General features: G+C 38.7%; 1 protein-coding gene across 2 annotated transcripts; it reads left to right on the forward strand.

Annotated features, from left to right (window-relative positions):
- The first annotated feature begins 11862 nt into the window (after window positions 1-11862).
- On the forward strand, window positions 11863-17672 carry LOC149110191 (putative skeletal organic matrix protein 5). 2 transcript variants are annotated; one of them, XM_089292048.1, is made up of 6 exons: window positions 11863-12023; window positions 12687-12973; window positions 13126-13240; window positions 13542-13581; window positions 16141-16267; window positions 17127-17672. In XM_089292048.1, the coding sequence occupies exons 1-6, from the start codon at window positions 11918-11920 to the stop codon at window positions 17643-17645; spliced, it is 1194 nt and encodes a 397-aa protein (XP_089148174.1). In that variant the 5' UTR covers window positions 11863-11917; the 3' UTR covers window positions 17646-17672. The 2 variants fall into 2 exon arrangements, with proteins under 2 accessions (XP_089148174.1, XP_089148175.1); XM_089292049.1 differs by lacking the exons at window positions 11863-12023; window positions 12687-12973 and having other exon boundaries at window positions 13108-13240.
- The last annotated feature ends 10254 nt before the right edge of the window (window positions 17673-27926 follow it).

The following is a 27926-nucleotide window of genomic DNA, read 5'->3' on the forward strand; positions in this document are numbered from 1 at the left end:
ACATTACACGAGTGACGTGGGTACAACGGTGCTCTTGGCTACAAGCAGGAGGTCACTTGACAACTCTTTCTTTACAGTGGAGAAATGTAAATGAAGAACTTGCGCTATCCCATGATCAGAAGTTTCTAATTTCCCATCTGGTCTCCTGATTCCCAGTATTGGTTGGTTGTGACGCTCGACTATAAGCAGCGGCCTTAACTATCATCCAGTGTACTTGCAATCTTTTATCTCACCAAAAAAATCTATGTAGGCTAGTGTAGACCAGAGACCATGGTTGTCTGTTTGTTTGGCTTTTAAGAAAATTTTGTATCTCAGAGTCATGAGATGGCGTATCTCTGGCGTGACCCAAGGTAAATAAAGACTGACGTGTAACATCTTACAGGCTTGCAGAGGCAAAGATGACAAAGGAGTCTTATTGAAGCATTTTAGAAAGTCGTATTTCATATGAAGTCTGATGCCGTAGCGACAGAATCTATAGAAGAGATTATCAGAGTTTTGAAGGGCAATTATAACATTAAACGTGCGATTGGCCAAGGTCTTCTAAGGGTACTGTTACGTCATAGATTCTTGTTACGTCATAGGACCTCTTGAGTTTGTAATGCGCATGTGCTTGGCCCGACACGTGGATTAAAAGAGTGTTGTTTTGCGTGTGTTGCTTATTCTCGTTCGTTTATTCGAACGGTTCCGTTTCCCTGTTTGTAATATTTGGTGACGAGGATGGGATGGATGTTACTTTGTGTACTTCCTGGATTACTTGTATAACGCATGATTCCTTCTAACATTGTTAACATCGCTGTTTCGTGTTTTCACGCTTTTGGTTGTCGCCGCCTACCCCGGGTTCCACAGGTTTTTCGGCGCACGCGGCAGATGGAAATACTTTGCTGATCATGAGACATAACCGACACCGGAAACCTCGCAAGAAAAACCTCTGGCACCCAGGGTAGTCGCCGGCGTGGCTTCGCCGCTAATTAGGTGCCATTGGAAAATTTGATCCTACGACCGAGTGAGTTACAGTTTATTCGCAGCGACTTGATCAGTTCTTTGTTGCAAACAACGTTAGAAGTTATCCAACCAGTGCATCGGAAGCAGTTATCGGTGCAGCAGAAAAGAATGAGGTGGCCGTAACAATTTCTGTGATCGACAAGAAGACTTGCAGCGTTCTTCGTGACTTGTGCAGTCCGGTGAATCCGAACGACAAAAAATTCGAGCAGCTATGTGAGTTACTACAGTACAACCCAAAAATAATGCACGCGCAAGAACTTCTGTTTGGGTCCGCAAGCCGTCAACTTCTTGCTGACCTTGCGGCTTCTTGCGGGTCGCTTGCGCTTGGATCCTGCAAGACACAAGAACTTCTTTGCGGTTAGGAGTTAAAACCGCAAGAACTTCTTTGCGGTTGGATTTTCGATACGCAAGAACTTCTTTGCGGTAGGATTTTCAACCCGCAAGAACTTCTTTGCGCTAACATCTTAGCACGCGAAAATCCGTATCAAGACAGTACCGTCTTGGCGACGGGTTCTAAAAAACACAACTAACAGACACAACGAAAAAAAAAAAACAGAACTAGCGCCGCTCTTACCGTAAGAAACATTAAAACGACAAATTCTTAACTCTTGACGATTTAAACTCTAAAGTTCAGTTCAGGCAACGAACTTTTCATGAGTCTAACTTAATTCGAATTTGGACCGATCCCCGGGAACGGCCAAAGAAAAAGTAATGAACGGATGCGCCTTTGATGAAACTTCGAATTCTTTGATCGGCGTGAGCTGCAGTTTACATGTTCTATAAAGCTGTATTTCAATCCATCAAAACGTAAACAAACATAACAGAAGAAGAAGTTGATTCTCAGTCGTACCGACTGAACAAATCGTCGACCTTAGTACGTATACGGCTACCGTTACACAAGAGATCTTGGGAAGCTTCTTAATGATGTGACTAATATAAGTTCTAAAGTGTAAGCCATATAAAGTCTAAACGCTGTTGAGATCGTCCTTGGAGAGAGTTTTCGTTCGCGAATAAATCAGTCGGTAGATTTTATCACTGACAGTGGGAAGATTTTGGTCACATGCTGAGCAACCTGTGAATCGAGAGTGTCTCGAAATAACTTTACAGATTGAGACAGAGATAAGGGCTTTGGTTTTTTGTTGGTTCATAATTATTTTCATCAGTTTAGTAACAGTACATTTTTTATCGGTTGTTTCTGAATTAGATACTGGTTTCACTTTGTTTTGCTTTTCGGCGACATGAAGGAAATTTTACTGTTTACAATTATTATTACGATGTGTCCCGGAGTCCCGGACCCACGGTGTGATAGCGGCGCGAAATGAGCTCATTTGAAATGGCTTTTTCTGTCCGGGACAAAGGTTAAAAAATCACATATTTACTGGGAAGTAGCTTCCAAGTGTAACCCAGATTTTGAAACAAGCAAGTTTCCCAGCACAGGACTACATATATGCATGACAAAAGCGTGACTTTTCATGCATCACTAATGTTTGAAGAATTTATGCAAATTCAAGGCGTCAAAACAACATGATTGTTATCAGTGTATGCTGTCTTGAAAGACTTCGTTCAATGGGATTCTCTTCGAAATAAGAGGAATGCATAAGGCAAACTCATGAGATTTCGCTGTTTAGAAGATCATTTATGCGTTTATCACAACCATAGTTATACAGGTAATGTTTTACCGCATTGCAAACAGGGTAGAATTTACGAAGTTCGCTTCCATAGGCGACTTTCAAGTTTCCCTGATTACCGTTTGTTTAGAAACACAAAATATATTTTCTGCAAGGGCTTTTCGCCTGTAATACTAACTCTGCGAAAAGTTCTTAAAGAAATTTACAACATCGTAGTGCACACGCAGTCTTTGCGGTTCAGTGTGCGATTTGAACGAAAGTTGTCTTCGCTCACATATCCGCAAGAAGAAGTCAACCCTTCTGAATGATAATGAATTTTGCATTCAGAAGCAAAAAGCGTTGGAACCCAGACTGACTACATCGTAGTTCGATTTTTCTACGTGGACTGTTTCTTCATGAGCTTCATTATTTGGAGACGTTTTGTGATTATCGCATAATCTGCCAGCAGACTGTTCAAGTGATCGAAGGGCTTTTTTCCCGTAGGTGTCATGAACACGCGAGTGCGTTCGATATTATTTTCACAGTATAAGCAGACATAAATCCAGATCTGGTCTTAGCTGTTGGAAATATATCTCTTCCCACTGCAGTGACATATCTTATGGAAAACATTGCGAGCAAACGCTGAGCATTTCTACCACCAACATGGGGCACTTATAAACAAACAGACTGTTTGATCTGCAACAACTTCTTGCGCCTTCTTGCGGCTTGCGGTAAGATTCATAAGTTCTTGCGGCTTCTTGCGGTTAGATTTTCAACTTCTTGCGGCTTCTTGCGGTTAGTCTTTCAACTTCTTGCGTTTCGAATGTTATTGTGGGTAAACCGCAAAAACACGACATTTTTACTTCTTGCGGCGCAAGAACTTCTTGCGCCACTTCTTGCGCGTGCATTATTTTTGGCCTGTACCTAAACGATTAGTAGTCGCAGAATCCTGATGTTGAGGCCGACTACCGGCCGAACCTGATAAACTGAAATTGATCTAGGTCTGTTATAAGCTGACACTCGTTTAGGGTCGAACTGTGCACTCACAAATATCCTGATTCGCTGCCGAATTCGCCGGATGCGTGTGGACGGAAGCTGTATCCGGAAAGAAAAAGTTGCGGATTCAAAAATATCCGGATAAGTGTGGACGGGGCCTCAGATTTATGAAATGGCTATCCGTCTTTAGTATTGCAATGAAATCGGTATGTTTTTCAGAATTCTTTTCAAGTTATCCCACTTATTATTCTACCGCTCAGATTAAAACCCCTGTGGAATTCGGTTGAAACAGATGTAGCTGTTTAGAGGAAAACGTGTCCTACAAACAGCGTAAAACCCATTTAGGGTGTACCAGACGATGCTAAAAGTGGTTATTAGTGGTTAAGAGTCAATTTACCGCTTAGTGTTTCGGCGAGATTCGAAGAACAAATAAAGAATACGTGCGGCCATGTTTTTTCCTCCCCTTACACTGAATAACGTTAACCTCGTTAAAACAACGAAGGACAACCGGAGTACCCAAAATACCTAGCAGACAACTTTTGTCGAAACATTTCATGCAAACAATTAAAGAAAACGAAGATCGAGGAGAAATTTCTTTCTAGATGTTGTTGATTGTCACAATACTTGAGAGTATTAAGACAGCCTTCTGAATGTACAGGTAACCATGGTTACGGAAAATTGAGGATTCCTGAGTGTCATAATTTTACGGCTGGTGACGAGTGAAATGAACGTGAGTGACGCGCGTTTATCAAAATTCTTATAATTTTTCTCACCTAAAGTCGAGGTAATTTTGAGAAAGCGCTAGTGAAATTATTTCTTAATTTTTACGAGTATACTACTTAATAATCTTTTTTAATATCATGGGTGATAAATTACACTTAAGATCGTGGATTTTTGAATGTTTATTGTATCGAGAAATTTCGCATCAAACGTTGCCATGGAAATTATATTTTGTAATTTCACATGTAAACTTTTAAATTAAGGATTAATTCTATGTCACCAGCCATATTAAAATAATTTGGTCTGTATTTTTGGTATTTCACCCTGCAGAGAAAAAAGTTAACCGTGAAACGTCCGTCAAGGTCAACTTTCCAAATTGCGGTTTTTTCTAGAGCTATCTATTAGTTGATTTTCACCTCTCGCTCGTCAAAGACTACAGCACAGTTATTTATATACCAATTGCTTTGCTTAATTCAGTCAATACAAGGTATAGAATCATTAAAAGCTTTCATTAACATTCTTTGAAACAAGAACATCTGCGGAATAAAGCAGAAATTAGCTGAGACTCTCAAGCTGCAGAAGATGATGTCTTCTTCGGCGAAAATTCACTTCAAACCTAAATCTGCAGTCACGGTCTACATCCTTTACATTCCACTTGCGATCATTTTCTCGTTATGTTGTGCTTGCTCTGGTAAGTCCTTACCTTGTCTGTTACTTATTGTCTTGATTGAGTCTTCCATGGTTTTACACGACCCGAATTTCGGTCATCTTCACTGGTCCACGCAACTAAAGTAGAAGGCTGTAGGCCTTTCATATCCCTGAAGAAATGATTTCGTATGCAATGCATTAAATGTGCTCTAGTAAATGTTTGATTCTGCATTGCCATCTGCATGCTCCCATATCTCAGATGATAGTGACCGACAAGAGCGCCGAGTGTTGTGCACGTCAGGAACTATGGAGTATGCCGTTATTCTGAAAAAGTATATATATAGCCACATTCCGTGAAGACAGGTTTACTTTGAATATTAACCTATTCGATGTTATGTGTCCATTGAGTTATGTGGGACTAATAGATAGTCAATAATTCAACGACGAAAACTACAGTTTTAATGCTGGCATAAACACAACACGGGAAGAACACCGTGCAGCTTGTAAAGGCCTTGAAATCCAAACAATTTTGGGGGAGAAACGAAAGTAAAAATTGGCGAATAAAATTATAAACAGAAATTCTGATATGCAGTACTCTATCAGAAAAAAATGTACTTAGAGAAGAGAAATCCACATAGTCTATACTTTTTGCATTTTTTTAAATTATAAGTTTTAATTAATGTATTTCATGTATTTCAAAGACGACAAATGTGGCGACATTGTGTTCAAGGAACCAGTTGCAAACAAGGCAATCAAGTGCTTACCCATTTGTCAATATCAACATTCCAAATTTCTGTTAATAGTTAGCAATTTTCATTGCCACCCGCTGCGGGAGAAACGAAAGTAAAAATTGGAGAATAAAGTTATAAACAAAAATTCTGATATGCAGTCCTCTATCAGAAAAAATGTACTCAGAGAAGAGAAATCCACATAGACTATGGCTTTTTGCATTTTTTAAATAGAAAGTTTTAATTTGTGTAGTTCAAAGACGACGAATGTCCCGACATTGTGTTCAAGGAACCAGTTGCAAACAAGGCAATGAAGTGCTTACCAGTTTGTCAATATCAACGTTCCAAATTGCTGTTGATAGTTAGCAATTTTAGTCAACACCCGCTGCAGCATCTTAGCAACCAATCGCTTTATTCAATACTGGCAAAATTGGCCAACCAGCCTTTAGAATTATGACACTTACTAATCTTTAAACCAAGGACAACTGCGGTCAAATTAAAAGCGGAAACTTGCTGAAACGGACTGAGACTCTTGAGTTATCTTCCAGAAGATGATGGGTTCTTTTCAGGCGATTCAGTTTAAGCGCAAATTTGCAATCTACACTTAAATCCTTTATATTTCACTTGGAATCATTTTCTCGTTATGTTGTGGTTGCTCTGGTAAGCATGCTCTCCTAGCTTGTTTTTTATTGTCTTATTATAGTGAGTCTTCAAGTAGATGGTCTTACAGAGCCTGAATTTTTCTGGTCTATTCAAGCACAGGGTCGACTGGGCTTTTCCTGCTAAATTGATTTCGTAGGCAAAACATGAAATATGCTCTAGTGAAACTTTCTACATTGTCGCCTCTTCCAGCGTTTCAAATAAATCGTTTCAATATTTCAAATAATTCAAACGAAGAACAATATTGTACTCAGAAAGACTATCCTGTTTTGTTTGCAACTAATTTTTAAAACTTAATTATTAAGAGTCCCTGTCCATAAAAATGGAAAATAACTCGGCAAGGGTCGAAAATTCGATTTCGCTCATATTTTCATGGTAGATAGGCTAGGGCATGACAAAAACTACTGGATAGTTTTTTTGGCAAAATATCCTTTTATTTCAAAGAAATATGCAAATAACCAAATTCCGTTAAAATCGTCATTTGACGCACCATTTTATTAAGCAAGTTTGAGAGCCTCGCATGCAAAACCACATCATTCTTCCGTCTTTAAAACACTCAAATATTTTTGTGCAATGTTTAAATGTGTACTGGGTTGATTTTAGGGAAAGTTGCGTTGTCGTTTTGGGTGCAAAATAATTAAATTTCGAAGACATGTATTTCATTCACTTAAAAGTACTTCGTGAATATAATTAATTTTCACCATGTGCGAAACCTTCAAATGGATCAAGCTTCTGGTGGTTGAATCGCAGAAGGATGGTCTACAGATTGCTGTAAAAATTTCTTTGGGCAAATGATTGTGAGCGACGCGAGAGCTTTCCAAAGTACGTCAAAAATGCAAACATTTGACCATCCGTCGTCAAATTTCAATTTACGGGTTAGACGTATATTTTAGCATGCGCCACATGACTTGACCTATGTTAAGTTGAAATAGACACAGAGCTGATAATTTCGAAATGTTCTAACCTCATTTGCTGTAAAAGGCAGGTCCAAAGTCGATTTGACGTGTTTTTCTCACCATTCGTCGCACATAAAGCAGAAGTTTGCTTTCGTTTACGTAACGTCCGATGTACATCGCCAACTGTCAACTTATTTAACGGTCGAATACCATGAATCTGTGACCCTCTTCCGACACATATGATCACCACTGCATCTAAGTCAAAAACGGCTAAGTGATTTGTAGATAGTTGCTTGCTTTGCACTACACCAAACTATTACGTTTGATCATCATGGTTTGATGGCTTGAATCCTTGCTTGCAACGGTTCCTTGGTCGTCACGCAATGCTGTCATCCCATTTTAGGGGGTAGGGGTAGGACAATTTCTATCCTAATACGTAAGGCTTTGTAAGGCTTGGAATCACTGGGAGCATACAATCGTGTTGAGTAGGAAGAGATTGAATTAAGAAATGAAAAGAATGAATAGTTTACCATTGCCCCTGTTGTTATCTTTTACTAGACCACCGCTACCTACATGCCCTGCGTAATACTGTAACGCTAAACTCATACCTGGGTCTTTTCGCGCTATGCAATTATTTTTGGTTTATACATGTAATACAGTGGGCTACCCTCGGGGAAATGGGTGGTGACCGCTTAATGGGGCTAGCCGCTTAAATAGAGGTTGGTGTACCTTGAATATTTAATTTTTCACTGTCGGGCTGTACATTTCTTGGCGAACATGGAGTCAATTCAAGACAATCATGATAGACGTGTGTTTGAATTATCACTCGTCATGCACTTCACTTTCAGACTCTTATCTGCCATCGCCCTTTCCAAAACAAAGTTCTTAAATTTTGGGTGGCCGCTTAATAGGGGTAAGGACAATAATGAAACCCTTATAGGAGTGACCAAATGGTGGCCGCAGAGGTAACCGGTCAATACGTGTTTCATTTACAATATTTTACTGACGATAATTTTCGACTGTATTGACAACAGTCCACTATTTTCTGTTACATACCAATGCCTCGCCACCAAGCAAACAAAATAGGCCAAATAAAATGGCATGGCCAGGGCTATTTACTCACGTAATTACTAATTAAATTTAGTCTGTTTTTCTCACGAATTAGACACGTTGTGATTTCCTATTTTTATTTTAGGTAGTTCTTGCTTCATTGATCTATAATTTGTTTTTGGCGATTTTCTTAAAATTCTAGTGAGTACAGGCACTAGCTTTATCAGCTGTTGTCTGAAACTTCAGAACGTACAACAAACATGATTTGTACCGACGCCACGTACACTATAGAACACGATTATATAAATATACACATATTATTATATATATGAACAAACAGATGAACAATGATTAAATTTTTTCACTTATCCTGAGAGTACTCTATACAAAATAGATAATAATGTGCAGCGTATGCCGTGACAGCATTGCGTGAAGATTAAATAACGGCTGTAAGATTGTGCTGCGCCGACACGCTTATCAACAATGGTCAGCAATCGATCAAACGCAATATTTTGGCGTAAAGCAAGCAACTTTCTACAAATGACTCAGCCGTTTTAGACTTAGATGCAGTGATGTTCATAAGGGCAGAAAGATGGTCAAAAATTAAATATTCAAGGTGCACCAACCTCTATTTGAGCGGCTAGTCCCATTAAGCGGTCACCACCCATTTCCCCGGGAGTAGCCCACTGTATTACCTGTATAAACAAAAATAATTGCATAGCGCGAAAAGACCCAGGTATGAGTTTAGCGTTACAGTATTACGCAGGGCATGTAGGTAGCGGTGGTCTAGTAAAAGATAACAACAGGGGCAATGGTAAACTATTCATTCTTTTCATTTCTTAATTCAATCTCTTCCTACTCAACACGATTGTATGCTCCCAGTGATTCCAAGCCTTACAAAGCCTTACGTATTAGGATAGAAATTGTCCTACCCCTACCCCCTAAAATGGGATGACAGCATTGCGTGACGACCAAGGAACCGCTGCAAGCAAGGATTCAAGCCATCAAACCATGATGATCAAACGTAATAGTTTGGTGTAGTGCAAAGCAAGCAACTATCTACAAATCACTTAGCCGTTTTTGACTTAGATGCAGTGGTGATCATATGTGTCGGAAGAGGGTCACAGATTTATGATATTCGACCGTTAAATAAGTTGACAGTTGGCGATGTACATCGGACGTTACGTAAACGAAAGCAAACTTCTGCTTTATGTGCGACGAATGGTGAGAAAAACACGTCAAATCGACTTTGGACCTGCCTTTTACAGCAAATGAGGTTAGAACATTTCGAAATTATCAGCTCTGTGTCTATTTCAACTTAACATAGGTCAAGTCATGTGGCGCATGCTAAAATATACGTCTAACCCGTAAATTGAAATTTGACGACGGATGGTCAAATGTTTGCATTTTTGACGTACTTTGGAAAGCTCTCGCGTCGCTCACAATCATTTGCCCAAAGAAATTTTTACAGCAATCTGTAGACCATCCTTCTGCGATTCAACCACCAGAAGCTTGATCCATTTGAAGGTTTCGCACATGGTGAAAATTAATTATATTCACGAAGTACTTTTAAGTGAATGAAATACATGTCTTCGAAATTTAATTATTTTGCACCCAAAACGACAACGCAACTTTCCCTAAAATCAACCCAGTACACATTTAAACATTGCACAAAAATATTTGAGTGTTTTAAAGACGGAAGAATGATGTGGTTTTGCATGCGAGGCTCTCAAACTTGCTTAATAAAATGGTGCGTCAAATGACGATTTTAACGGAATTTGGTTATTTGCATATTTCTTTGAAATAAAAGGATATTTTGCCAAAAAAACTATCCAGTAGTTTTTGCCATGCCCTAGTCTATCTACCATAAGGATATGAGCAAAATCGAATTTTCGACCCTTGCCGCGAAATTAAGAACTTGTCTGATTTTTACAGGCAGGCACTCTTAATTTCTTTCATTCTTTTTTAGACGATGAACGTCGCAACATCATATTCAAGGAACCAGGGAAAAAATCCGGCCCGTGGACCGTATCGTAAAAAGCTGGACCGGTCACCTGCGTATGATTAGCCAATCAAATTCGAGGATTTAAGATTCAGGCCCGCTCAGATGCTTGAGGAAAAAATAATCTCTATTTATTTCCAGCTTATTTGGTGATTTCACTCTTGTCGCTGTGTGGTATTCTACAGTAATATCAGTTAAAACCTTACGGCTTCTTGACTTGACGACACAGTGCCTAACATCTTCCCTGGAAATAGCACAACGACAACATGTCGAAACCTGACATGAGTAATGTAAACGTCTAACTTTCATACACTTTGTTTAGCATTTTAACACCGGATAGTAAACTCCTGTATCCTACGCGGAAGCGGTAAATAAGACCAGAACTTAAAACTTAGCGATCCATTAGTTTTGAAATGGAATCAATGTGTTTTTCAGAATTTTTTAAAGTTATTCCACATTAAAATATATAACCAACAAACCTCTTTGTGGAATTCTGTTAAAACGGATGCAGCTGTTCTGAGGAAAACTCGTTCTACAATTAAACAACATAGAACCGACTTAGCTGGGCGCACCAGGTGATGCTAAAAGTGTTTATTAGTGACTAAGCTTAAATTAAGCGCCAATTGATCCACGTTTAGTGTTTCGGCGCGTTACCAAGGACAAACAAAGAATACGTGCGGCTATGTTTTTTTTTTTTCCTCGCACTGAAACAACGTTACTCTCGATAAAGCAACGGAAGAACGAAAGACTACCCGGGTACCCAAAATACTCAGAGAACAACTTTTGTCAAAACAATTTATACAAACAAAGCAACCTATGATCAAGGGAAAATCTCTTTCTAGATGTTGTTATGTTATTAAACAGGTTACCATGGTTACAGGAAAAGGAGAGATCTAGAACATTTGTAACTTTAAAACTTTCAAAAAACCGTCGGGTAAAAGTATGTAATAATCCGTAGGTTTCCTGAGTATTATATGTAATTTTTTGTAATTACATGTAATTTTCATGGGTGTTGTATACGAAAATGAAGACAAGTGAAATTACGAAATAATTTCACGCGCTTTTTGACAAAATTCTAAATTATTTGAATTTTGACAAAACGCAAGTGAAAGTATTTCTCAATTTTACAAGTATACTACTTAACAACATTTTAATATCATGGGTTATAAATTTCACTTACGATCGTGAGTTTTGACTTTTTCATTGTATCGGGAAATTTTGCATCAAACGTTGCCATAGCAATTACATTTGCAATTTCAAATGTAAAATATTAAATTAAAGATAAATTTTATGTCATCTGTAAAATTAGAATAATTTTTTCGGTATTTTAGCATTTCAACCTGGAGAGAAAAAAAGTTAGCCATTAGCCGTCCGCTATGGAGAACTTTCCAAATTGCCATTTTAAGGCTATTAATTATTTGACTTTCACCGGTTACTCGCCAAAACATAACCGCGGCGTTATGTATATAAATATTGCTTTGTTTAATTCTGTCAACACAAGGTGATGAACCATTAAAAAACCTTCATTAACATTATTCTTGAAACAAGAACATCTGCGGAATAGAGTGGAAAACTTGCTAAAACTCTCCAGCCGCTATCAAGAAGACGATGTCTTCTTTAACGGCAATTCACTTCAAGCAGAAAGATGCAATCATGGTCTACATCCTTTATATTTCGCTTGGGATCATTTTCTCGTTATGTTGTGCTTACTCTGGTAAGTCCTCACATTGTCTGGTCCTTATATTCTTAGACTGATTTTAGACTTCCTTTCGGTCATCTTCACTGGTCCATGCAACCAAAGTAGAAGGCTGCAGGCCTTTCATATCCGTGAAGAATTGATTTCGTACGCAATGCATTAAATATGTTTTAGTAAATATTTGATACTGCATTTTCGCCTGCGTGCTCCGGTATCTCAGATAATAGTGATCATGACTGACAAGTGCACCGTGTGTTTGTTGTGCACGTCAGGGACTATGGAGAATGCCGCTATTCTAAAAAAATAAACATTGCCGCATTCGGCGACGACAGGTTTACTTTGGCGATTAACTAGCTTGATGTAAGTATTTCCAATTCTAAGTATTCCAATTTTCGAAGTTTAAAGCTTCAAACAGTCTTGGGTTCAGTGGCCCACCATCAGTGTAACTTTTCGCCTACTCATCAAGCAGAAGTCGTTTAAAAAAAAAAAAAAAATGATAGGTCGGAGAACATAACTGCAACGAGAAAGAGGTTTAGAAGCGGATTGTTTGGCTCTTGATAAAATTATTTAAAAACATACAAGGGAGATATCATGTCTTACATTTTAAAAACCAGTAAACCAACAAAGTTCAAAAATGCTATTCACTTTCTCAGTTTGACATCTATTTTTTTTCAAACGCAGGGTTACTCGTCAAGGATGCCTATTCTGTTTCAGAAACTGTCCGACAGCATGTGTTTATAAAAGTGGAGTTCCATTATCTGAATGTGTCTCGAGTTGGAACATTCACCGTGTACGACATCTTTGATTGCACCTTTGAATGCCTCAGCAATCCTTTGTGTTTTTCTGTGAACATGGCCGCCTCCAAAGGAGCTAACGGAATACTTTGGTGCGAGCTGCTTTCTTCTGATAAATACAGAAACCCCAACGACTACGGGGGAAATAAGAGTTCACATCACTTTTCCATTGTGGTGAGATTTTTTTTTTAGTTCCTTAATATGTAGAAGATTTTCCTTCACGATTGAAATAATGATGGCGAATGAGCATAAGACAGCATTAACACAGCTACAGTATTTACAAACTCGCAGTCAATGGCAGACTAAATATGTCTTTTTTTCTGCAGTCGCCTTGTTCGTCCTGGCCGTGTCAAAATGGAGGTACTTGTCTGCCGAGCTACAGACACGACAAGTTTAAATGCCATTGCAAAAACAACTTCGCCGGAGAATACTGTGAAAAAGGTGCATTGAATCAACAACACTATAATGTTTTTGCTTATCCCCCTTTTATTCAATTGAGCGGCCTTTCCAAGTTGTGTTCTAACCAGGCGGTACTGTCACCTCATAGAAGAACAGCGTAACTTTGCTATAAAAGTTTGGTTCCATTCTGACTATGCCATTACAAGAAATGTTGCGTTTCAAAATTTTCACGGTTTTTTTATTTATTTTTAAGTTAGTTTAGCCCGGAAGACTGGTAAAAGTGACTAAATTTTTTAATTTGTCATATTCATCCTTGACGAGGCAATGTTTTTCGCTTTTTCAGTTGTTGCAGGCTCTTGCGATAAAGCGTACGAATTAAGCAAGTAAGTGATTACCTCGCTGTTGTCTTTTTTGTTGTCGTTGTCTGTTTTTTAATTTTATTTTGTTTCTACGATGAGTCCTTTTTGAAAGCATGGATTTATGATACACAGTAGTAGAGCCCCAGCATGTTAAGGCAGCGTCTACACTAAGCCGGGGAAATTTGAAAACACAGCTTTATTTCTCCGGTTTAGGCTGCTCACAGCCCTCTATTTTCGCGTATTTTTTATTCAACCATTGAACGCGCCGATAGAATCGCGAGAGAACTGGACGCCAGTGCAAAACGGAGAATATGACTGGGTAGGTGGTGAGGACGGAGATAAATAGCTCGTTTCGCTCGCAAACCCCACATACCTCCCACCCCCGCTTGCTTCTCGCTCGCTTCGCTCGCTTTTTCTTTCGAGAGCGTAAATAGAGAGGCTGTGAACAGTTTACTACGGTCAGGCCTACCGTGCACACTAATCCGTCATGAAAACGGAGCTTTTCGAAAACGCTCCTCAAACTGGAGGAATTTGAAAACGTCGGGTTTGCGCTTTAGTGTGGACTGGAAACGTTTCGAAAGCGGAGCTTTTCGAAAACGATGACGTTACGATAACCATGATATTTCCCCGCGGGAAGATATCCCTTAAACACAAATCCAAAACGACCAATCATTGTTGCGTTTTCAAATTGTGGTGCGTTTGATGCGTTAGTTGATTTAATCTTGAATGGAAATTAGTCTTAAATAATTAAAAGTTTTGTTTCTTTCATTTGTCTACTTTTAGATGGAAAGTTAATTAGAGTTTACAAGTGCAGTTTAATTAGTGCACAGCAAAACCTGTTCATCTTAAAGACGATCTTGGCCGGAATTCAAATAATACATAAAAAAAAAAAAAATAATAATAATAATAATAATAAACCATACTAAAAGGTTCTTTTCAACTTTTCCTTGAGTTTTGAGCCTATATCTCTAGAAGTGGTTCGGATACGGAGTGGTTTAGTTGCCTGTGAATTGCGTACCTGCCGGCGTCATAATTTATTATAATTATGCCATTGTTCAGTCAGTGAACCCACGAAGGAGAAGTTTCCGTGTTGAACCTGTAAATTTTAAAAGCCGCCAGATGATATCAATTAGAAGCACGTTCAGATCTCCAAATTCACGCAATGCTGTATTTTGAAAGCGCCTTAATGACTTCATCATTTCTCAACAAGCTTTGTGAAAATAAACACGGCTGCGCGAACAGAATTTAAAATCCACATCGAATCTTTTACGATTTTTTTTTGGTTTGTTTCTTCGCTTTATAGTTGCTTTGATGAAATTTTTCTTGAAGTATTTGAAGCCCGTCCACACTACGCCGGAGAAATTGAAAAACGGCGTTTTCACTCGGAAAACACAACAAATGTTTTCCGTCCATATTACCCCGAAAAAAAAAAAAATGGAAAACGCACCATTTCGTCCGTCATTTTGATATGTGTTTGAGGAAGACGCGGGCAAGCAAATCGCACGATTATCGTGTTGCCATCGTTTTCGTTAGGCTCAATTTTCCACATGTTTTCTGTCCACCCTAAAACGCAAAGCCGGCGTTTTCAAATTGCTCCGGTTTGAGGAGCGGTTTTGAAAAGCTTCGTTTTCGTGGCGGATTAGTGTGAAAGGTAGCCCATAAAGCCTAACGGAAGAAGTAAAGCTGCGTTTTAAATTTCTCCGGCGCGCAGTGTGGACGGGGCCTGAAACACTTGAAATGTAGTAAAAAAGGAATTAACGTAAATTCAAACTTATCACAACGGCGCATTTTGTTATCGTTTCCGAAAAGCTTCGTTTTCAAAATGTTTATTGTCTACGCTAAAACGCAAAGCCGTCGTTTTTGAATTCCTCCGGCCTCGCTCACGGTGGACAGTTTCTCCGCATTAGAGGAGACGGTTAGCCTAACCGTAGAAATAAATCTTCGTTTTCAAATTTCTCTGGCGTAGTGTGGACTGGGCGTAATTAGCCAACAAAAGAAATTTAAAATGGTTGCTGATTTGTCGCCGGTTTAAGTGTGATTGATTTCATAAAACAACTGGTTATTTCGCTGTAGTTATCGTTTCTATTAAACAATTAGACTATGAGCTCGAGATTTCTATCGCGTGATAGTTGACGAGGGTTACGCCCTCGTCAACTATCACGCATAGGAATCGAGAAATTGTTTTAGTATAAATCTACCAGTCGTTCAAAACTTTATATAAATCCTGTTCACAGACACTTTGAAAACGCCAAGACGCGGCCGTGACTTTGTTAAATAGCGCACACTAGCACGCTTCTCACTATCTACAACAGAATAGATGGTGAGTAGCGTAGCCAATCAGAGAACGGAATTCTTGATAGAACGCTAATAGATTTATACTAATAATCTATATAAATCATTTGGAAGCGTGAATTATGGCTTCCACAATTCATCACCTCCAATGTCGCGCGGTCACATGCATATGATGGCATCATGTCAAGATGAATGCAATCTACGCCTCGTAGAAATGTGCACTATAAAACTAACAATCCATTACAATAACAGTACCATCTCCGGTTCTCACAGATTTTTAATATCCAACAGCAGGAACGCCAGTCAGCTGGTTTTGCTCCGGTTTAACTCAAAAGCAGTTACCGTTCTGTGTCACATGGGAGACTTTGGATGTGGCAATGGAGCATGGACCCCGGTCATGAAGATGGACGGCAACAAGGTATGGTATTTACTGATCAGCTGTTGTATAGCGCAGAATGGTGGTTTCAAAAATTGAGATTTTCCACTGAGTTTTCAATCAAAATAAAGGCGTCAAACGTCACGATTGGTTTTGGGTTTTTACTTCTGATTGGATGGCAAAGTGGGGCGGGGTCTTTTTAAGCCAATAGTGCAGCGAAATAATACAAAACTAGTTACATTTCGACGATGAAGTGTAATCCGCTCAACGCTGCCTGGGAACAACCTCGCTAACTGGAGGTTAGCTTAAGAAAGCAAATAGCTTTACCGGCCTAAGCAATAACATCGATATTGAGACGCCTGTTTTTCAGCGAAATCTGAATCCAAGGCCACAACCACTGAGTGTTTGGTTAGTTTTATCTTGAAAACATTGGACATATCAACGAATTTGTCAGTATTGTATCTTTACGTCACTAGCTCAATCTGATATTAAAATACTATATAACCATAGCTCAGGCTTATGGAGAGGCAAGGTGGCCTCATGGTAATTGCATTCGACTTTGGGATCGTGCGGTCAGGGTTCAAGCCCTGGCCGGGGACATTGGGTTGTGTTCTTGGGCGAGACACTGCACTGTCATGGTGCTTTTCTCCACTCAAGTGTATAAATGGGGGATAACCCTGTGATGGACTAGCATCCCATCCAGGGGAAGTAACAAATAGCACTAGTCACTACAACAGGGGACAAACGCTGGCCTAATGGGCCACATGGCTCGTATGCAGACCTTTTTCAACCAAAACGTATCAGGCGGAATGAAAAGTCAGTACTGACAAAAATATACATTGATTATCTTCTGGATAATTTTAGAAAAGTCTTCGAAAATATGTTTTTTCATTCTTTTTAGAACACTTTTCACTACGACTCGGGCTACTGGAGCGATAAGAATGAATACAACCTTCCTGGAGGGGAGACTGGGTTTGACTCACAAGAGACCAAGTTACCAACCTACTGGAACACATCCTTCTCCAAGATCTGTCTTGGTATGAAGATCGGCCAACAGATCAACTTCATTGTCATCAACAAGCAGGCCAACTCTCTGTACTCACTGATCGCTGATGGACAATACCGCGCCACCTCAGTGAGTCGTAACACGTGGAAGACGCTGATTGGTTCAGAGGCATCTTTGCAGCTCAACTGTAACACAGAAGGCTTCAACGCAAGGAGTACTGGGACTTCATATACTAAAGCGAGAATTGGTTACATTAGTAACCAGGAAAACGACTGCAACACCTGTGATTCCAGAATCGGGTTTGGTACAGGAGGAGCCCATGATGACTCCAATACGTGTGGAAACGAGGCAACACACTCACCAGATAATGGCCACAAACACATCAAAGCCATGGGTTACATTTTAGTGCAGTGATAATAAAGTAATAATATTTTGAACGAAGCCGGGCCTTATTAGATTTATAAAGCTATGCTAGATATGACTTTTCATAAAATAATGAAAAACTCAAAGTAATGAAACGCCCATAAAGGTTTTTATTCAACATTAAACATTTTATTTCACCCACTTTTTATTTTCAGGAGCTTTAAAAATGCCAAAAATATCAAATAGCCTATGGTTTTAAAGCTCTCCGTTTGCATTTTACATAAATTGGCTTCCGTTTTCATGCAGTATATTTGCCAATTAGCGTGAAAAAATTACAAGTCGAGGAGGCAGCGTGGTCGAGTGATGAGGGCGACGGACCTGAAATCCGGAGGTCGCGGGTTCAAGTCCCTCTCTGGAAGCTAAGCTGGAGTTCCTCGGTCATGCTTGTAAATACCCAAATGGTCCGTCTCTCGCCATTTGGGATGCATGTTTCAGCTTATTCTGTCTAGTTGGTATATTCAGTGTTTCTTTCAGTGGCATGCCTGTGAACTAGCTAAGTGTAGCTAAGCGCAGTGACCATTATAAGCAACAACCTTTGCACACTTTTTGGGGGGACGGGGGGCGGGGGGGGGGGGGGGCAGGCGGAGAGAGTGAGGATCAGACAGGGCTAAGATATAACAAGTCACAATGTTCAAGGTATATATCCTAACATATTCTGTTGTAGTCACATTAATTGGTTAATTGCAGTCTTGTCATACAAGCTGAGGTACAAACGTGACAGGATGTCAGCAAGGGAGAGGAGCGGATCCTAAAATCTTCGTGACCTGCTGATGTCTTCTTTGAGAGATCTAGAAATAAACGTAGCGTGGAAGTGTATCGAATACGTAGACGAATAGTAAGAATTCTTTATTAATAAATAGCAAATCCCAAAAGAAACATGCCCAGAGTCATAGGTCTCGACTTACAATTTCATATAACCAACGGCTATGAAAAACTAATTACAAATGTATGAATAGCAATTAAATAAAATTGAAAAGGCATCCTGATCACAAAACAGCGTTTATGATGCTCAGTTGTGACACGTGGTAGGATGCAAGGGTGTCCCCTTTTCCTAAGGCTCCTTGATCTGTAAGGTGGAAGCAGTTCATGAAGGGGCTGAGTACTATCAGTAGTTTTCTTATTCCATAGTAGCTTATCTTTGATCCTAAAGCCTTGGATAACTTAATGAACGTTTCAAGAGAATAAAGAATATAATATGCAACAATTAGCTACAACAATTAACTTCAATCAATCAACCAATCAATCAATCATTTATTTACCCACGTATCGTCTTATGAGCTAAAAGCTCGTTCAAAATTCGCACGTGCAGATAAAAATCGAAAATAACAAAATGACAAATTTAATACATCTATATATATATATATATAGCAACTATTTGAATTTGTATTTAACCGCCAGCATTTAAATTAACCGGTCATTCGTTGATGTTGCCTGATGAGTGTGGTCACTTGTTGACCATACGAAACAGGTCTGTAGCAATAAAACGATGAATCACTCCTGAAGTCCTGAACTACATTTAATGAATATACCATTCACCACAAGGAAATAGAATATATATATATATATATATATATATATATATATATATATATATATATATATATATATAAATCTTCACAAACACTAGCCACACATAAACGATCTCCATGAACTCATATATACTATCACAAATGAAAAGAAACCACACAATTTCGTAGCACACCTATATTTCGACTGCCTACAACAGTCTTCCTCAGGGTAAATGAGCTGTTACAACCGCACGCGTCATTCTACTTTTAAAAAGTAACAACCTTGACAAACACGCGCGCAACTCTACTGCGCGCGCCAACACAATTACATGATAAGTTACGCGCGTCTTGAACGTCTATATATGTATAAAGGTATATTACAAAAGCTAAATATATCATTATAAGAACAATAAGATAACCATCATAACTAAAACTACAATACATAATTAAAAAGCTCTGTTCCTAATAGTGTTTATAAACTTTTGGAGATTATCTTTCCTCAACTTAAATCAATCAATCAACTTTATTTAAAGAGGGTGACACATGACAGTATTAACTGGTAAACTAGTGGCCCTCTGTGCTCAAAATCTACGAGTAATTATAAAATAACTAAGTATAGTACAAAGTAAAAGTTATAAGGAGTAAAGAAATATGTATATTACAATGATTTAAAAATTCCTTACTATAATAATTAATATATCTAAAATTAACCTTACTACATACACGCAATAAAAGAATAAACGTTAAAATATTAAGAGGTTGTTAAAGGGATAACATTAGCGTACCCCTCCTTTACGTTTAAAAGAGTTAATGCTTTCGCTGGATCTTATTTTTACAGGTAGGGAATTCCATAATAAAACTGATGACGTTAAAAAGGTTTTACTCCCTTCTGTTTTCCTGTTGTAGTTGGGGCAGCGTAGTGTTATGTGACCATAACGTGAGGATCTTACTGATGTGTCTCTTACTAAGAGACACATCAGAAGAACTATAAACTTATTGCATAGATATTCAGGGCATTGCCTTTTTAGACCTTTGAAGATAAGACATAGTTTGTTAACATACATTTCATCATAAAAAAGGCATCCAGTTCAGCAGCTTAAATCAACTTAACTAACAAACTAGCTAATTTTATAAACATGGACCGCCCAAATCCGAAGGATGCTGACTACTACTACGTTATAGGCAATGTGTTAGTAACTGCGGTAGATACAGCCATCCTAACCATGAATTATGGTCCAGTTGATGACAAAGGCATTAAAAACTCCTCTATCATTAACCGAGATATTATCGTGTTAAGAATTTTCGGAATATGGGCAAACTAATCGAACATAATCTTGCATTTGCCAAAAGTCAAGTATAGATATACTAAGATCAATATAACAACAATTAAAACAGCTGAAAGTGAAGAATGATCATCGCAGTAAATTTTTCAATTTAAGCAATTGGAAAGAAGAAAGCTGAAAAAATCAGGGCTTCAACGGGATTCGAACCCGTGACCTCCGCGATACCGGTGCGATGCTCAACCAACTGAGCTATGAAGCCACACATTGGGACCGAGGTCAACTGATTGAGTTCATATCTTCCCGCGAGGAGTCAAATGATGTGAAGTATACATGAAATAATTCATATTTGAACTGCGGTTGTAGATGAAAGTGAAGAATGATCATCGCAGTAAATTTTCCAATTTAAGCAATTGGAAAGAAGAAGCCAATTGCTTAAATTGGAAAATTTACCGCGATGTTCATTCTTCACCTTCCATCTACAACCGCAGTTCAAATATGAATTAGTCACAACAATTAAAACAGCTGTCATTAAAAGTGCTTACGATAGGTTAAAAAAATACGTTTCGCGACGATATACGTTGGCTAAGAAAAATATTATAAAATATGTTAAAATAAACATAAAAATAAAAGGTATGACTCAGGAAAATGTTTAGGAAACTTGACCATGGTCACCCGGAGCAGAAAAGCCTTTACGAATGACTTCTAAAATGTTACGGTTTTCATTTAGTCGCTTATGTTTGAATATCAAAGGAAAAATTGATTAATTTCATTAGGTTCCTGAGATCACTTGGAAGGTCTAATTGTGAGTTCTGGCTCTAATTCCCTCTCAAAGTTTCTTTTTTACATCCACCCAGGTCTTCCGCTTCACAATATTGATTGATTGATTGATTGATTGATTGATTATTGATAACATACACGGTAAAAATTCAGTCAGCACAACTTAAAATCATAAAATATCTAAGTCTACCTAGCTAAACTAACTAATAACTAGTATAGTTTTATGAAATTATAAACCTATCATATCAGTAAATCTGTCTTTCAAGGATACCGTGTCTCATTCAAAGCTGTAATGGTGCAGTTTACGTACGTTTAAATTCGCTTAAGATGACACGCTTTGCCCAGGAAAAAATGTGTGCAAATTAGGTTAATCACCACACTCCGCCCCGCCGCATCGCTTCGGTTTTCGTCGCTCGCACGTTTGACTCAAAGGTGAGCCTCCTCGCAGACTACTCGACAGACAACAACAGCTCACAGTTAAGAACTGACTATTCAAGTAAAACAGAATAAGCTAACGCGCGGGGTTAGTATTCCAATCGACAGATAACAACAGTTCAGTAAAGAACTGACTACCGAAGTAAACCAAATAAGCCCGGTATGAGCGGCCCCAAAGGGTATGGTTTTTCAGCCGTTTTGGTTATAAATAGGGCATCGATTTTGGCCAGTTTGGTCATGAAAAGGGTATGGTTTTGCGCTCTAGTCTTGGATTGGGTATGTTTTTAGACGCTATTTTATCATCATTATCGATAAGACCATCAACAAAAGCCCATCATAAATTATCTTTACGGCAATTTTTAAATTGTTAAAACATTGAACTGAACTAGAAAATAATTTTAAGGCAGGTCTTAGACTACAAGTAGTCTCTCTTTCGCTTAGTCCGTCGTGCGTGACGCGAATGAAAACCGCGAGAAAAAAAATGGCCGCGCGACTTTCACGCGCTCCTCGCCCCCAGGATTTCGCGCGGCCATTTTTTTCTCGTAGTTTTCTTTCGCGTCACACATGACGAACTAAGCGAAAGAGGGACTACTCGTAGACTAGGCAGGTCTGGTAAAGGGTATTGAATTAAGGGTCAGGTCATAAATAGGGAAATGAATGTTTGGTCGGGTAAGGAAAATCGCAGATTTTGGTCATAATTAGGGTAAGGGTGTTGGTAAGCGGGCCTCTAAAATATTGGGTAATATTCGTTTCCGCCCGGCGGTCGGCTCTGATATCAAAGACAATATGTTCCGAAGGACCGCTCTCTGAGTCCTGCTGTTGCTTTTGACCATCCTAATTAACTTTTTGCTTGTTTGTTTGTGTTTTGCTGTATTCGGTACAAGTCACAATATCCTGTACTAGTGGTAATCTTATTGCAAAGAGTTTAATTTTTTCAGTTGTTCAGGGTCATTACGTGGGAGAGAATTTGAACAGACATCATTTGAATCATTTCCTCGTTATGCTGCGGTTGCCATGGTAAGCCTGCTCTCCAAGTTTGTTATTTATTAACTTAGTTTGAGTAATCTGTTTGAGTATTCTTTGGTCTATGCTAGCAGAGCAAGCGATGACTAGCCTGGTTTTTCATATTCCGCGGCCAAATTGATATCGTGTGCAACACATCAAATACGCACTGGTAAAACTCTCTGCAATGTTGTCTCTTCAAGGCCAGCATTTTTTTAATGACGACAACATTCAAACGCACTGAGCAAACCTGAGCCACTGGTTTTTCGCCTTAGGGACTCTGGAATAGGCTATTTTATGAGAAAAGAAAAATATTGCTGCATTCCCCGGAGAAGACTCAGGTTTGTCTTTTTTTCGCCTGTTAACTAGCGTGATGTTATTGGTCCATTGAATTAGGTTCGATTCGATAATAATCAAAATAATTCAAATGAGGAAAAACAAAGTATGAATGTCAGCATAAATACAATTTAGAACGTAAATCACCCGGTATATTCAAACTATTTTTAAAGTGAATTGAATGAAAAATTTATAAAACAAAATGGTCAACGGAAATTCTGATATGCAGTCTCTTATCAGAAAATGATTGTACCGCGAAAAATCCTCAAAGATCATTCCTTTTTGTTTGCAATCTACTTTTGAAAACTTGTGGTAAATGTTTTTATTTGTTTCCTCTGAAGACGACGAATGTCGCAACATCATGTTCAAGGAACCAGTTGCAAACAAGGCAATAAAGAACCATGTGATCAGGAGTTCGGAGTGCCCAGTGAAGAGAGCTGTCGCTTGATGTGCTATGTGGAGCCCAACTGTGTGTCCATCAATTTAGGACCATTGGAAGGAGGAAAACACAAATGCGAGTTGAACAATGCTACAGATGAAAACCAGTTTGTATCTCTCCTTCAAAATAAACCAACTTTCACCTATCTTGCTATCGAGGTAATACATTGGGCTCCTGTTTGCAGTCAGTGACCTTTAGAACCCGCGATAAAAATTCAGTTGTAAAATAATTATTTACAGTTAAATTCTTAATATTCCAAGGTCATTTTAGGTTCCTTAAGGTCCGGTAATACGGTCAACATTTTTCGTCAACTTGTTTCGCAACATTGTTGCATTGTAAGTTGAAACACATTGTTGCGCGTATTACCACGTTTGTGACCAACTTGTCTCGCAGCAAAATATAGTGTTGCAAGTCTAGGGTGCTACTTTCTGCAGTAAATTTTAGTTTTGATAAGTTAATAAAAATGGTGAATTTTAAGCTCGGTAATGAAATGTGAAGGTGAATTAATCAACATGACACAAGCGTGGGACAAAGTCGAACCCATGACCTCCCGAACACCGGGCGGGCGCTCTATCCACTGAGCTACGAGAACTCATGGAGAGCAAGGTCATTTAACTGAGTTCATATATGACAGGTGTCCTGCATACTGCTAGGATCAACGCTATCGAATTCATCGTGAGTAGTGTTAAGTTTGTCGCACGCTCGTTGCCAAAAGCCGTTGCCAAAATAATATACTCTACTCCTTTAAAAGAGTACTCTATTTTAACTTCTTTATATACTTTTTTTCACAATTACTGTTTGGAGTATTTTTCATCTGGCGTTTTATTGAATGACAGACATTATGTGGAAAAAAATTATTTCATTACATTCCTGATCCGCAGCTGAGTCAGCCCGTCATTTTGCATAAGGTAAAAATGTTAACCACACTTTTTTTGTAAAGGAAACCTAACATGCTGTAACGCTGTCGTTATTAATTATTAAAAACTACAATTTCCTCGATTGTGATTGGTTTAAAAAATTCCTATTTTCCACTAATTCACTTTCCCAGTTGTTATCGGACAGTTTGTTATCGGGCAGTTCAATAAGTCAATTACATTCAAAGTTGTAGTTTAAATCAACCAATCACATTCAGAGTTGTAGTTTAAATCAATCAAATCAAACTTTCCCTATCTTTCTAACTTGACTATTCTTCGTTTCTCGGAAATTGTAATTTTTATGATTAATTGGAAATAAGACTTCGTGTCGTCCAATTCGGTCTGTAATCGTATCTATAACAATATTCTCGATCGTCATTGGTTCTCCGTGCGCCTATTTGTCAGCTCTCAAAAGATATTTTTAATTCCAAAATTTTTTATAACTACGATTAATTAGTGATTGGACCTATAAAAGCTTTTTTTTCTTTCTTTACTTTTCCACTTTTTTATTATAACCTTGTGAGGTTCAAAAACAAAAAGAAATTGCATATTCTAAGGAGTTCAATGCGTTTTCATTAAACTCTAAACGTTTTAGATCGGGTTGAATAGCCTGGCGAATTCCGGCCCAAACTAAGAAATTTGACTGTCTGAGACCTTTTCTTTTTGCAATGTTATAGGATTCTAAGTTGTTCATATTTAATAGAATATGTTTGCAAATTAAAAACCCAGCTTCTATATAATGTGGATAGTTGATGGTTTTACAATCTATCGTAATGTTTTTATTTTTCCATATAATACATACAGATATTAGAGGTTTTGTCGAAAATTCTGTTCTAAAATCTCCCCACCGCCGAAGGAGTTCTTTATGAAATATAGAGTTAATATTATATTCTTTGATATAAATAGGAAAATACCGCCGAATTATTTGAGTAGATGATTAAAAAATGCCTTCCACGGAGATGAGCCTTCGGCAAAAACTCTGCCGAGCCAAGCTAACCTCTACTCTAAAGTTAGTGGTATACCTACATTGGTGAGACTGGCAGAAACCTTAACACGAGACTGACTGAACACAAACGAGCCACGAGAAATGGTGATGCCAACAATCACATTGCTGTACATCATCAACTGACAAACCACAATAGTGACTGGGACTCTGCTCAGTGCTTAACCTAAAGTACAAACTATTTTCAACGACTGACTCTGGAAAGCTGGTACACTAACCTAGAACAAACGCCACTCAACAGATGTCAACAACTTCCAGCGCCTTACAAACGACTTATCCATGACGGAAACGAAACCCATAAACGGACTTCTTACCGACCGACTTGATTTGACCAACAATAGACGGACCAAAAACCGACCAATTTGACTAACAATAAGACGGATCGAAACGCACCAATGACTGATGACAAACTTTACACGAGTCTTTCAGCCAATACCGTTGTGGCTAAACTGACCAGTCATGTTGAACGGACCAGACTTATAACATCATCGACTGACGAAGGCTATTCACTTGACTCTGAAGATGCCTTCCGCTCAGGTTGTCGAAACGTCAGTCACCAACAACAGTTCTTTTCAGAACTACCCTCACCGGGACGATCACACTATACGAACTACGGTATACCACAGGTGAGGATATCAAATTCATCCAAACACGTGATGATATCATTTTTGAGAACATTTCTTCCCCTTTTAACTGCACTTAAATTTGTTGGTGTATGATCGAAACATATTCGGATCTTCTTCGGAAGTCTTCGGTAATCTTTGGTCATCTTCGGAAATGTTCAGAAATGTTCGGATTCGTTAGTCTGGCCTTCGGACAAATTTTGGAGAATCTTCGGAAATCTTCGGAAAGTGGTCGAAAATCTTCGGAAAATCGCCAAAAACGTCATTATATATTGTGAGATTTCTATATAACAAACCCCCTTCCCTAACTCGTGAAATATTTTTCAACACGAGAAGAGAAAATTGTGTATCTCCGCGCGACCATGTAATATATATATATGTTATTTGCCAGCTGGGAGGTCCGTATGGTGAAAAACTGTGACCGAGGTCTTGAAAATGCTGCGGCCTCGGGCAGCATTTTCAAGCCCGAGGTCTATGCTTGTCAAACAGGATCAAAATGTCGAAGAGTGATATTTATGTACGGAGTTGCCATATTTATGTCCAAATTACATTATATATATCCAAAGTGCAATATATATGTCCAAAACTGCGATATGTATATCCAAATTCGGCGATCTGTTTTCGTTTTATATATAACAGTCAAATGATTTTACATATTTCAATACAGTTTCGATATAAATATTTCACGGACTTTTCTCGATATATATTTCATGCGGTCAGTATTTCATGTAAGTCTACATGACCTGTCCCGCATCTCGCGAGCATGACGTCGAGGCCGACATGTGAGTGGACGACTTTGCAAAACAGCAATATGGCGGCGGAAGAGGGGCGAATTCAGCGGATTGTTCGAGAGATCGTTAGCTCGGAAATCGGCGAACCAAACCTACCCACAAATGTACAGATTTATCAAAGCAACAGAGAGGCACCCGTTAATACTGGTGGTGGTTTTCAAAACGTGAATGAAGAGCTGCGATGCAGGTTTCAGATTCCGAGACGTTTTCCCGCTAACGGGGACCGTAAATGTGCTCTCTCCCCGCTGCTTGCTCAGAAGACCACGTCGCCAGGGAACTCTTCCTTACTCACATGGAGGCTCGACGTCATGCTCGCGAGATGCGGGACAGGTCATGTAGACTACATACATTCATACATACATACATCCTTTATTATCTTTCCCCATGGGGACTTTTCGAAGACAATACGGTACAATACTACAATTAAATAATAATATGTTAAAATTAATAATATTACATTCTAATTTAGACAATCACGAATTTAAAAACTCTACAATTAATTTACGTTTCAATGCTTTTTTAAAAATTGAAATAGTTCTACTGAGTTTTAAAGTAAGGTCCAATGAGTTCCGGATGGTAGTTGTCCTATAATAAAATGTTCTTTGGCTAGAGGTCCTGAATAGTCGGGAGCACAGCCCGTCATGTACTTGAAGGCTAAAGTGGCACTTCGATAGTAAAGCTGGCTTGATACTGGCAGCCATTCTAATTCTTTTAGTATGGGCATGACGTGATCGAATTTCCGTGCACCACTTACAGTTCTACATACGAAGTTCTGTGCAGATTGCAGTTTATCAATGTTACAGTTGGAGGAGTTTGCCCACACGTTGGAGCAATAAAACAGTTTACTAAAAACTAGGGCATTAATAACTGTGATAAGAGTTCCTCTATCAAAAGCATGTTTAACTCGATTAATTTGTCCAAGGCGAGCCATGCAGGAGGAAACAGTGTTAACAATGTGATCATTGAAAGTTAAGCGGGGATCCAGTGTCACGCCTACGTCCTTTGCCGCCTGGACAGGTACAAGGTCCTTTCCTAGCAATGATAACGTGAAATCTCGTAGTTTGGGAAGCATTTGTCTGCTACCAAATACCATGAGTTTAGTCTTATCCGGGTTCAACAGTAGGCAGTTATTAAAACACCAGTTACGCACGTTTCGTAAAT

This window comes from Orbicella faveolata, unplaced genomic scaffold (genome assembly GCF_042242905.1).
Source record: "Orbicella faveolata isolate gen_17 unplaced genomic scaffold, um_ofav_v1 contig_24, whole genome shotgun sequence".
Taxonomy (NCBI): Eukaryota; Metazoa; Cnidaria; class Anthozoa; order Scleractinia; family Merulinidae; genus Orbicella; species Orbicella faveolata.

Bases quoted from the DNA above. Each gene is read 5' to 3' on its own strand.
- LOC149110191 (XM_089292048.1), top strand. From the start codon at position 11,918: ATGTCTTCTTTAACGGCAATTCACTTCAAGCAGAAAGATGCAATCATG. The intron at 12,974-13,125 runs GTGAGATTTTTT...TTTTTTCTGCAG, and splicing joins CACATCACTTTTCCATTGTG to TCGCCTTGTTCGTCCTGGCC. The intron at 13,582-16,140 runs GTAAGTGATTAC...AATATCCAACAG, and splicing joins AAAGCGTACGAATTAAGCAA to CAGGAACGCCAGTCAGCTGG.